This window comes from Talpa occidentalis, unplaced genomic scaffold, assembly GCF_014898055.3.
Source record: "Talpa occidentalis isolate TD23 unplaced genomic scaffold, MPIMG_talOcc4v2.1 talOcc4.8, whole genome shotgun sequence".
NCBI lineage: Eukaryota > Metazoa > Chordata > Mammalia > Eulipotyphla > Talpidae > Talpa > Talpa occidentalis.
In genome coordinates this window covers 36,817,667-36,830,091 of record NW_023605194.1, presented here as the reverse complement: position 1 = coordinate 36,830,091, position 12,425 = coordinate 36,817,667, and the positions used below count along the sequence as shown (strand labels likewise).

The 12,425-nt window shown below is 56.0% G+C and overlaps 1 protein-coding gene across 5 annotated transcripts in view; it reads left to right on the top strand.

The window, feature by feature from the left end:
* The window catches only part of ZMIZ1 (zinc finger MIZ-type containing 1), a 227,217-nt gene that overhangs the window by 201,655 nt on the left and 13,137 nt on the right, over window positions 1-12,425 (top strand). For 4 of the 5 annotated variants that reach the window (XM_037496163.1, XM_037496161.1, XM_054690575.1 and 1 more), the window contains 9 exons: window positions 1,137-1,251; window positions 2,205-2,422; window positions 3,015-3,213; window positions 4,095-4,385; window positions 7,083-7,265; window positions 8,204-8,281; window positions 8,912-9,086; window positions 9,654-9,795; window positions 11,293-11,503. In XM_037496163.1, coding sequence (XP_037352060.1) covers window positions 1,137-1,251; window positions 2,205-2,422; window positions 3,015-3,213; window positions 4,095-4,385; window positions 7,083-7,265; window positions 8,204-8,281; window positions 8,912-9,086; window positions 9,654-9,795; window positions 11,293-11,503 — 1,612 coding nt within the window. The remainder of the gene's footprint in view (window positions 1-1,136; window positions 1,252-2,204; window positions 2,423-3,014; window positions 3,214-4,094; window positions 4,386-7,082; window positions 7,266-8,203; window positions 8,282-8,911; window positions 9,087-9,653; window positions 9,796-11,292; window positions 11,504-12,425) is intronic. The other variant, XM_037496164.1, reaches the window with a different exon arrangement.

Sequence of the window (12,425 nt, the reverse complement as noted above, 5' to 3'; positions counted from 1 at the left end):
CTCCAGAGTCTCCAGTGCCTCCCCCCAGTGCCCAGCTGTGCTGCTTGGCAGACCTCACTCCCATTGGGATAGGCACAGCTGTGGGCGCCCTGCTGTTCTGCTTTTTCTGGGACCGTGTCTGGGATTTTCTCTCAGGGAGAGGTGCTAGAGTCCATGCAGGGCTGGCTCGGGCAGAGGGGGGAGCCCTCTTCTCCACTATGTGCCCCTGCATTCTCCCCAGGGTTCACTGTACTTTACACCATCTGCACCCCAGCAACTGATAGAAACTGCTGTTTAGTGCAGGGTGGGTGATAGACCTAATGTTCAGTTCTTCTGATGTTTGGGGGCTCCTTGGGAGATGTCACCAAACATCTGGCACTGCTGGACCTAATGAGGAGACTGGGGAGACATGGGGGTGATGGCGGGACTCCGGAAGAGGTGGGAGCCAAATGGGACACTGGCCAGGGTGGGATTAGGCAACTGGGTAAATCATTCTGAAGTGAGTTTGGACTTTGCCCAGTAAACACAGGAAGCCACTAAAGGTCTTTCATTGTGCCGGGCGTTCTGGGTGTTTGAGGGGGATATGCGGAAGCAGTTGGGTTGGAGTAGAGGAGGAAACGCCACAGGTAGGCTGTGGCTGCTCTGTGAGGTCGAAGAGAAAGGATGGCATAAGGTAGTCCCCCTTCCAAAGGCCAGATCAGCTGAGCTGGGTGGCCAACTGACTGAAAGGGGTCAGAAGGAAGGATGAAGAGTCAAGACTCCAACTTGATCCCCCAGTCTTTTCAGAGAAGAGACTGGGAAGTTCTGGCAGGAAGCTGGTGTAGCGGAGGCTCTTGGAGTCTGAGTGTGGTTGAGGGAGGAGTCTTCCTCTGTGGCATGGCCTGCAGACTTACGGCTGAGGGAAGACAGATAGACATAGGGTGGTGGTTTCACAGCGATGGGTGAAGAGGTGGTCCCTTTGGTATGGCATGTCCCTGTGAGGTGAGGCCCACCTCTTCCACATCAGCCATTGTGCCAGGCCCGGGAGATCCCCAGCTGACTAAGACGGGGTCCTCCTGTTTGGCTGGGAGCTGCAGAGCCTGGTAAGGAGTGGGGGCACAGCTCCTTGTGCCCCATGCTGCCAGGCACTGAGGAGCCCCCTCTGTCTCCCTCTGCAGTGATGGGTCCTTCCCCTACGATTCTGTCCCTTGGCAGCAGAGCGCCAACCAGCCTCCCGGCTCCCTCTCCGTGGTCACCACAGTTTGGGGAGTGACCAACACGTCCCAGAGCCAGGTAAGAACCTGTCCCACCTCCCACCACTGTCAAACCCTGGGGTCACCATAGCACCAGCCCAACACACCTCACTGGACAGGCTCTGCCCAGTTGGACAGACCAGTTTTCACACTTAGCTATGGACACGTCTCCACTCAGGAGGGCAGCAGCTGACCCCTGTGGACTGACCCCATACAGCGCCTTCCAGGGAGAATGGCTTTCTCTCACTGATAGCAAGGGACTCTTCCCCAGGTGACTTTGACTTAGCTTAGATAAACAGGAACAATTCCTGTTACTGGCCTCAGGACTCCAACCTCTGGAGTTTGGGACCCTGGATGGCCTGCTACAATTTCAATGAAAAGCTCATTTCAATGAAATGCGCATTTAAACCTCTACCCACTTTTCTAGTCAACCCACTCATTGTTTCCTATTTCCTCCACTCCCTCCCCTCCCATCTCTCGGCCTCTGCTGTGGCCACATGTAAGGGTCAGGCCACGGGGGCCTCCCCATCGGGATCCTGCTGCCCTCCAGAGCTGGCACGTGGCCCACATGGCCTGATCCTCTGTGCATCCAGGCTCCTTTACAGGGGGTGTGGCTGAGAAGTCCAGTGCTGTCCCCACCTGCCATCTGGTGCAGGACCGAGCCTTCCCTGACAGGGTCTCAACTCCTTTTCCTGGAGCTATCCAGGCTCCAGGCACTACTGCACTGGCTTTATCCTGACCGCCCCCTCACCTCATTCCATCACAGGCCGAGGTTCTCAGCACCTGCACTGCCTGCTTCCAGGCCTGGTATCCCCTTGTGATCATTTGCACACTCTGGGAACAATATTGCCTCCCCCTTCCCCTGTTTTCTCCTTTTCCTCTGTTATCATCCCCCCTTGTTTCACTCTTCAACCCTTCCACCCCCATTTTTCCCTTTTCCCCTCCACACTGCCTGGGGTACCAGCTTGGGGCAACCACTCTCTCTGCCCACAGGTCCTCGGGAACCCTATGGCCAATGCCAACAACCCCATGAATCCAGGCGGCAACCCCATGGCATCGGGCATGACCACCAGCAACCCCGGCCTCAACTCCCCCCAGTTTGCTGGGCAGCAGCAGCAGTTCTCGGCCAAGGCCGGCCCTGCTCAGCCCTACATCCAGCAGAGCATGTATGGCCGGCCCAACTACCCCGGCAGCGGGGGCTTCGGGGCCAGGTGAGAGGGCTGGCCCGGGCAGAGGCCTTCAGAAGCAGCATGTCAGTCCTGCTCTTCCCCTCCATCCAGGCAGAAGAGTCCAGTTTAAATCCCAGCACCCTGCTTCTGGGCCTGCGATGTGTGGGAGAGCCTGGCACTTCTCTTATCCTCAGCTTTCCCATTAGCCAAAGGGCACGGTCGTCCCCCATGCTCAGGTGGCTGCAGGGGCTGGGTATTGCTGTGAGAGCATCAGCCCCACAGGGTAGGAGGACCATGTTCTCAGCCAGTCTCAAAAAGACCCTTCTCTGCCTTATGTCTGTGTAAGTTGAAAGACTTGGAGAGAGCTGGGTCAGGAGTTGAAGCTCCCTGCTGGCTGTGGAGACTGAGCTGTGCAGAGGCTGGGAATCTCTCCATTCGGCAGCAAGGGGCAAGGAACCCCAAGAGGGCAGTTGGGATCATGGGTGGGGCAAAGGCTCCCCATTGCTCCTCTTGCCACCCCACTCTGTCCCAGACCATCATGACCTCATCCCTTCCTCTCCCTCCCAACCCAAGACTTGGGGGTTCATCTTTAGGTTCAGGCAGTATCTAACTCTTCCATTCTTCTCCCTCACAGTTACCCTGGGGGTCCTAATGCCCCTGCAGGCATGGGCATCCCTCCGCACACCCGGCCGCCTGCTGACTTCACTCAGCCGGCGGCCGCTGCCGCAGCAGCTGCAGTAGCAGCAGCAGCAGCCACGGCCACGGCCACAGCCACAGCCACTGTGGCAGCCTTGCAGGAGACGCAGAACAAGGATATAAACCAGTATGGACCGGTAAGGGCCCTGCTAGTCCTGGTCCAGGCTCACCAGCCAGCCAAGCAGACAGCCCCCAGGGAATCAGAGTTGGGGTGTTGGTGCCTATGGGGGAGCTGATGGTGTCAGGGCGTATCTCAGTTTTCTTGGAAGGATGCGTGTTAGGATATGCTTGTGTCAGCATGCTTGGGGGTTGCCAGTGCATTTGGTGCCCCTTGTATGTCATGTATGTCTGCATATAGGAGGAAAGGATCCTGAATAGGCCCAGTATCTAAAAATAGTGTTGTCACTCTTCTGTCCCCTGGGTGGCCTCTGAAGTTCAGTGCTTTCCTAGTTATCCCATCTGTGGATTCTGCCAGGTCCCAGCTCTGTTCCCCTGACTTTCAGGATGGGTGGGGTGTGAGGTGATGGGTAGCCCCTGTCGGAGTTCAGGACAGGTGTGGAAGTGGGCAGAGTAGAGATGAGAACTGGGGCCCCATCAGACATTGTGATTGGAGGGTATGTCTACATTGACCAGGACCAAGGGCGAGGCCAGGGCTTCCAGGAAAGGGGCTTCTGCCTCCATCCTCATCTGCCTCCATCCTCCCATGTCCCTCCCTACCCCTGCACCCTCTTCCCCATTCCCTGCCTGCCTCCCTGGAAATGCTGCCTGTGCATTGGAGTGACCACGTCCCACCCCTTAACACCCTTGGGCTGCACCTTTCCTGTGTGGCCTGCAGAGGGCAGCAGCGAGCCCCTGAGGTCAGTGGGCCCTTGGGGGCCTGGTCACCAGCAGCAGCCACACAGGAAAGTGCACCCCCCCCACCCACTCCAAGCCCCACACCTGCCCCACCCTTCTCTCCCTGCACTTTCAATGCATGTGGCATTTTATTCTTTTTTTTTTTCTTCTTCTCCCGTTGAAGGTCTGTTCCTCTTTCCAGATGGGTCCCACCCAGGCGTATAACAGCCAATTCATGAACCAGCCCGGGCCACGGGGCCCTGCCTCCATGGGGGGCAGCATGAACCCCGCAAGCATGGCGGCTGGCATGACACCCTCGGGGATGAGCGGCCCTCCCATGGGCATGAACCAGCCCCGACCACCCGGCATCAGCCCCTTTGGCACGCATGGGCAGCGGATGCCCCAGCAGACCTACCCGGGCCCCCGGCCCCAGTCCCTCCCTATTCAAAGCATAAAGAGGCCATACCCAGGAGAGGTGAGTGTGACATGGGCAGGTGGTGGGCAGGGTGGGAGATGGGGAGGACCCAGGGTTCAAAGATGCTGGGGCTGTGGGTGGCTCCTTGGAGAGGGTATGGGTTAACCTTCAAAAAGCCTGGACCGAAAGGTAGAGCCTTGAGGGTGAGGTGCCACTGGGTCTGAAACCAGCTCTGCCATGTCCCAGGCCTGCCAGTTCCATGCCTGGAAAAGATAGGGAGCCTGCCTGAGTCAGCTTTTTGGTTTGTAAATGGCTGTAACTATCCAACCAACCTACCTCCTCCTCCTCTGGCTGCTTGGAGGGCCTGACTAAGGGATCACATGCGGTTTGTGGCCCTGGGCCAGCATGGCCGGGCACTGAGCACGCAGCAGCTCTTTTGTCTCTTGTCTTGGCTCAGACATGACCTGGGTGATTTTTAGTAAGGACTAGACTACTTTGGGTCTACATTCCTCATGCCTATGTGAGGGCTTCCTTATTTCCTTCTAAAAATGAGAGAGGAGACAAAACCCCGTACATATCTAAAAGCTGTGCCCACTGGAGACATGATTGGAAGGCAGACAGCTAATTTCTGAGGGCTCTTCTCTATGGACAGCCAGAGGCCCTGTCAGGTGTGCCGCCCGCCAGGCTGCCAGCCCACTCAGCCAAATATGGGTGAAGATTTAGGGGAGTGAAGCCCACACCTCCTACCCTCCAGGAACCAGGATTTTAGTAGAAATGATAAGGTCTGAGCAGGGCCCCCAAGTATATGATGCACAGCAGAGTGTACAGAATTCAATATTCGAACAGAGGAAGACTTCCTGGAGTGGGTGTCACAGGGCCTACAATGAGCACTCAGAAAACAAGTTGACACTAAGGAGCTTGTGAAAGACTTGGTTCACCTGCAGAAGACACGGGGAACCCAGAATCCTAGCCCAGACATGCCCCTTGGGAAGCCTGCCTTGATTTTTTTTCCCCCAGAATAAGATTCTTCCTGAGCCTTTCCGCCAGCGCTCTGCTCCATGGCATTCTCAAGTCAGCTTCCCCCTGCCCTCTTGGCTCAGACCCTCAGTGTGGGCTTCCACTGGCTTTGGAGCTCAGAGACCTTAAGTTGCTGGAAAGGTCTGTGACGCCCTCTGGCATCCACGCTAAGCTCAGGCTAGAAGGAGGGTTGGCTGCTGGTGGAAGTCTCCCCTCCGAGTCCAGGAGGCAGAAGTCAGGGACCTCTCAAACACCCAGGAACCTGGGTCAAGACTAACCCTCAGCACCAGTTCAGGGCAGGAGCAAGAAAGAAATTGGCCCCCGAGGTCCTGTCTGTCCTGGGGGGGCTTGGAAATGCACAGCCCCCATGCACATCTGGACCCCTTTGTGCTCAAACCCTTGGCTGGGGATGCATCCATAGACCATGCATCAGCTACTGGCACTTAGGGAGGGGCCTGCAGAAAAGGCAGGGATTTTCCAGCCATTAACCCGACATCAGCCTGGCACCTGCACCAATGTCATGCTCCCAGCTCCAGCCTGCCACCAAAGACTCTCAATTATCTCTACTAAATTAACCATTCCCTTCAGTGTGCTCTGCTGCTACCCAGCTACAAGATGCCCAACACTGGGCCGTGACACTGGGTGGTCTTGGTATGCGTGATCTGACCCACGCTGGGGACGCTGCCCTTGCCTCCCAGTGGCATGTGCTGTCTGAACCGCTGACCTGGGGCAGAACTGGAGGCAGGTCCCCTGGTCCTACAGAGGACTCCCTTCTCTAGCCCCACTCTCACTGCCCCCCTGCCGTGATGGGAGACCGTCTTCCTAAGCAGCAGTGTGAGCTGGACGCAGTTCTTAAGCAAAGACACAGGTGTCTCCACCCTCTGACATTCACCCACAAGTCCTTCATTCATTTGTTGATCCAGTATTTTGAGGACCTTTTCTCAGTCAGACCCTGGACCCAGCTGTCTTCTGGACTCTGAGCCTTGAGGGCACAAGAGACACGTTATAGACTAGGAGTTTCAACAGACAGGAAAAAAAACACTGACCTCATAGGACATAACGTCCTGGGTTGTCTGGATGGCAGGTGACCCCGAGGGTCATCTGCTCTTACATGTGGAAACCAGTGTGAGCAGGAGTGACATGTGTCACCTCGTGTCACCTGGGACTCTGAGGACGGGGACCCTGCCCTTCCCAGCACTGTGTCTCCTCTCCCTTCTCAACTGCCTCTCCCAAGAAGGCTTGTGTTATCTCATCACCAGCCTGGTTCTCCCACCCTCTGCACAGATGGCTGGAACTGAACCCCAGTGTGTTTTGCTTAGTGTGGGGTACAGAACAGCACCTTCTGGTCAGCCTCAGTGCAAGGGTAGAGCAGTTACTTTCTGGAGGTGCATCCTGTGGTCATCATCCCCTGTGACATACAAGCACTAGGAGAGACGCAAGGTGGGCTTTAGAATTGATTCCCGCTCCTCGTGGCAGCAACAAGAGGCTCTAATGGTGCTGCAGAGGCGAGGGGCATGGCCCTTTGAGAAAGGCAGCTGGGTGGGGAGGCAGCCTGCACATTGATGGGCACAATGTGGATGTCAGGGCAGGAAAGGGCCTCAGGCATCACGTGGGTCAGCCTCTCTCTCCCCTTTGTAACTGGGGTGTCTTATGGGTTGAAAAGCAGGGACAAAGGAGTGGGAGACAACCCTGGCTCTGTGACTCTAATGATTTCTCCCCATCCTTTCTCTTTTACCACAGCCCAACTATGGAAACCAGCAATATGGACCAAACAGCCAGTTCCCCACCCAGCCAGGCCAGTACCCCACCCCCAACCCCCCAAGGCCGCTCACCTCTCCCAACTACCCTGGCCAGAGAATGCCCAGCCAGCCGAGCACCGGGCAGTACCCGCCCCCCACAGTCAACATGGGGCAGTATTACAAGGTGAGTCCCACCACCACCCACCCTATCCCTTCCTGTGTCATCCTGGCCCTGTGTGTGCTCTGACATCCCCAAAGGGCAGGCAGAGATTTCTGGATGTGTCCTGTGTGCCCACTGCTGAGCATGTGGTAGCCTAAGTGTCAGCCCAGCTTTTCATGGGTCCTTGTTTTCACCAGGCCCAGATGATGATTTTCCATCTCCTTTTTTATTGATTGCACATGAGATGATAGCAGGAAAAGAGGTGCACTTCCTAGCGAGGGAAAGCCCACACCCGAATATATTTTAACGTATCATTGTAATTTCTCCTTGGGCAGGTGGGCGCCCTCATGTTCTATAGATATGACTGAGGCTGTGGTTTTGAATCCACTTCTTTCACTGGACATGAAGTCATGAGCATGTTATACTTCTGGCTGCCGAGTCTCTGTGGTTTTCACTTCCGGTGACTGCCAGACACTCCCCAGGAGACACCCATGCCATAGTTTATCTTCCCTTTTCTATTGGACGTTTGGGTTGTTTCTGATTTTTCACTCCCCAAAAACACAGCGATGACAATTCTTCCAGGCACATGTCTTTTTCCTTCATTGAGATGATCGTGGAGTTCATGCTCGGAGTGAGGACGACTCTGGGAATATTTTACATTTATTTGCCAAGGAATCATGCCAGCTTACATGACCACCTGCCATGTGGGTCTACTGTTTTGGCTCCAGCTTCAGCACACTTAGGTGTTTCTATTTTTGTAAACTCCTTGGCTAAATTAATAGCTTTGGGCAGAGAGAGGTAAACCATTGTCCCGGGGATTGCCTGTTCCACCCCACCCCGCACAGGGCAGGCCTCTACAGCGTCCCTGGTACTTGTGGCAGATTTTCCTATCAGGAGGGAGAGCAGGCTTCTGGTGGCTTCCCTGCCTTCCTCTCATGACATTGTTTATCTTGTTTCAACAGCCAGAGCAATTTAATGGACAAAATAACACCTTCTCGGGAAACAGCTACAGTAACTACAGCCAAGGGAATGTGAATAGGGTATGTTCCACTTGTCAATTTAGGAATTAAAACCCACACACACTGTCTCAGGGATCACAGGTTCTGGCTTCAGCCCTTCTGGACATCAGAAGGGCCCTCAGATGGGGGTGCACTCCTGGGTCTTCTGCTCTGAGGCACAGAGATGCCTGGACAGATAATCCGCTGTGCTTGGTGGGTGGCCCTGGGCTGAGTGTAGACCAAGAGAGGAAGGGAGGGCTCCTGGGGGACTCCCTGGCCCCTGATCCTGCAGGCCTCACTCCATGTGGAAGCACCAGTGGGGTGGGGCTAGAGTCATGATATGAGCAGGAGACAACCTGGGCTTCACCCCAGCTCTCCTCTCCCCCTGGGGTTATATTAAGCAAGTCTCCCATTACTGTCAACCTGTGTCCTCATTTGTCAAATGGATGGGTGGCCCTGTCCCTGCTGAAACTGGAGGCACTAAGAAGTGCAAAGAGCCAAATAATGGAGGGCGGGAGTGGGGGCCCTTCCCAGGCCTATCTGTCTTCTCATGGGGGTGGAGACTTCAGTGCCAACTACGGGGGAGAAGTCTTCCCTGGATGGGTGAGTACATATCCACTTCCCCCAGCCCTGTGACACTAGAACTTATATATGGTTTCTCTTTCCCTCCAGCCTCCCAGGCCAGTTCCTGTGGCAAATTACCCCCACTCACCTGTTCCAGGGAACCCCACACCCCCCATGACCCCCGGGAGCAGCATCCCCCCTTATCTGTCCCCCAGCCAAGATGTTAAACCACCCTTCCCACCTGACATCAAGCCAAATATGAGTGCTCTGCCGCCACCCCCAGGTGAGTACCCGCTCTCCTTCCCTCTGCCTTTCAGCTCTCAGCCAGCACCCATGGGGCCTGCAGCAGGCCAGGGCCCGGGGCTTGGAAGTTAGGCTGCCTGTGGGGGCTGGGAATGTGGAAAGAACAGGAGGAGGAATTGAGAGCAGGTAAGGGACCTAGAAATCCCCCACCCAAATGGGACATTTGGGGGGCCTACACTGCCAGAAGCCCTCCTTGCCACCTGCCCGAGCCCTGGAAACCAGCTGTAAGAGAGCCAGGAGGCAGGACCTGGGGCTTCCAGAGCAGGGAGTTGGTGGAGGAGTTGGTGGGATGGGAGGGAATGTAGAGCGGGGTCAATGGGACACAGAGGATGGTCAGAGTGGCATTGGGTGGACTGGCAGGACCTGTGGCTCCCTGATATGCACTTGGGCAAATGGCCCACCCTTCACAATCCTGTTTACACACATGCTCAGCGTGGCTGTGTTGCCATGTGTTTAGCATGGCTGAGCAAGCCCCACCATGGCCTCAGAGCCTACGGTCTTGTGTGCCCCTGGCCAGGAGGTTCATCCTGCCCCTTCCCCTTCCCAGCCAACCACAACGACGAGCTTCGGCTCACGTTCCCTGTGCGGGATGGCGTGGTGCTGGAGCCCTTCCGCCTCGAGCACAACCTGGCTGTCAGCAACCACGTCTTTCACCTGAGGCCCACGGTTCACCAGACACTGATGTGGAGGTGAGTGTCAGATGGGGACTTGGACCCAAGCTGGGTAGAGGAGTCCCAGGTGGTGCATCTTTGCACCCAGGTGGTGCAGTGTCTGCTTCTTCAACATCACATGCTGGGCCCTGCTCTGTGCATGGCCCTGGGGGTGCCATGGGGATTTACAGGCACAGGGGAAACAAACAGGCAGCCTCTGCTTAGTGTCCAGAGGGCAGGGAGTCACTGTCAATCCCCCAATCCTGAGAGAGTGGGCAGGGGTAACTTCCAGTGGAAAAGGTGGCTAGTTCAATCCTAGAGACTGAAAACAAGGGTATTCCAGTGGAGGTCCTGAGTTGGCAAGAAGGAACTTGAATGTGCTCATGGCCAGAGCTGGGAATGTAGAGATGTGAGATGGGAGCAGGGCTGGGTGGACAGGACCAACAAGTCCTGCAGACTGGCTGCTCAACACCGGGGCGTGCAGAGCCAGACTTCCCTGTGGTATCCCACATCTTCTTCTCCTGACCTCCTTTGATCTTGTGGGTAGACAGTGTGTGTCCCCGTGACAGTGAGGAAACTGAGGCTAGGGAAGTTAAACTTGCGGGAGTTCTCACAGCTAGCCAGGGGCAGAGCTGGCACTTGGGGCTGCTCACTTAGCTGCCAGAACTTGGGGTCTCCACCTTGGTCCTTGCTCCTCAGGCAGGACTCAGTCACAGCACAGCACTGCAGTGCCTGTGACTAGAGCCCCTCAGCTGCCCAGCTGAGGGCACGAGATAGGTCCAAACTGGGCAAGCTCGCACACACTGCTGTCCCAGGGCACTGGCCATGTGGAGTAGGCTACGGTGAGGGCCAGAGACAGCTGGGGTGCATGTGCAAACTTGGAAACTCCCTCAAGAAGATAGGTGAAGAGACCACAGTGCAGGCGCCCTGCTCACCCACCCATGAGTATCCTCACCTGAGAGGCTTCTGCGGTCCTGGCCTGACCCCACTTGGTTTCCACACACATGTGGTCACTGCTATGTTTGTGTGGCCCCTTCAGTGAGTGCCCTGTGCTCAGGGCCCACTTGGGGTTGTGGGAGAGGACTGACCAGAAATGACATTGGCCTGGGATTCTGCCCCCAACAGGAGCTGGGGATAAGCATGATCAGCTTCCCAATTGTTCTTATCAAATTAATGTCTTTCTTTTTTGTCCCTTTGTCTGTTTTGGGGGGCGGGAGGGTGTGGGGATAGAATTCACCCTTCCAGGAAGAGGTCAGGGGACATCATGACTACCCCTGTGGTTTGTGGCTGGAGGGAACAGCACATGGGAGATAGAGAAGAATTTGGGAGGTTGGGATGGGTCTGACTGGAGATTTGGGCAGGGGGAGTTTTGGGGGCAGAGGAGACCTCTGGGAAGTTAGGGGACAGTTGTAGCTGAGGACAGGGTCCTGAGGGACTCTCATGGGACTGGTGAATTAGCGGTGGGCAACTGGTCTGGCATCAGGGATTCTGGGCAGCCCCCTCGCAGAGCTGCTGTGAACCTCACTTTGCCCCCAGGTCTGACCTGGAGCTGCAGTTCAAGTGCTACCACCATGAGGACCGACAGATGAACACCAACTGGCCGGCCTCGGTGCAGGTCAGCGTGAATGCCACCCCCCTCACCATCGAGCGTGGCGACAACAAGACCTCCCACAAGCCCCTGCACCTCAAGCACGTGTGCCAGCCAGGCCGCAACACCATCCAGATCACCGTCACGGCCTGTTGCTGCGTGAGTGTGCCGGGCAGGGGCTGAGGGCATAGTGGGGGGAGCCAAGATCCCCCTGGGCCCTGTCTTTGGGTCTCCCATCGCTGGCCCCACAGCTTTCTGGAACACCACCCTTCCTCCCGAAACGTACAGCAATTCCCCCAGGCTATGGAATAAAAGACTCAGGTGGCCCACGAAGCCTCCAGGCTCTGGCCTTGGTCTTGGCACTCCTCATTCACACTACACCCTCCATCTGACCTACACACTCATGCCTACTTACTCCTGTGCCCCTCCTCCTGATCACCTCCCCCAGGCCTGTCACCTTACTCCCTTGGTAAAGTTGTGTATATACCCAAAGTCAGGCTCTGTCTTGACTTGTTTGTAAGAAATTTGTATACTCTAAATACCAGACTCTAAATTCCCCAGACTCAGCTCCACCAAATCTAGAGTGAACTTCCATTTCTTCACCCAGTCCTGCTGTCAGAATGCAAGTGTGTGTACACCCCTCCAACCTGTGACTCACTGGCTTAGGACCACATCTGAACCAAGCTTCTGTTCCCCAGAGATCAGGGTCTGACATACAGGGCTTGTTTGGGGACTTGTATGGAAGTGGATTGCCAGCCCTACTCTGCTGTCCTATTTGGGAAACATAGGAGATGGCAGAGCTCTGATCCTGCCCTTACGAGCATAGGGACACCAAGGCCACCTAGAGATAGGGGTTGCAAGACCAGGGATGCCCCCAGCATGTGGGGGCTTGTTGGTGTGTGCAGTCCTGGAAGACTTCTTGGAAGACAGAGGACAAGGATGACACCCTCTGACAGGGAGGGCAGAGAATGCCTGATGGGATGCAATGGTAGGCAAGGTTAGGGATGAGACCACCTCCAGTCCTGTGCAGTGGGCCCCCTAACCTCATCCCATGGATGTTTTAATGCCAAAGTCAGTCTTG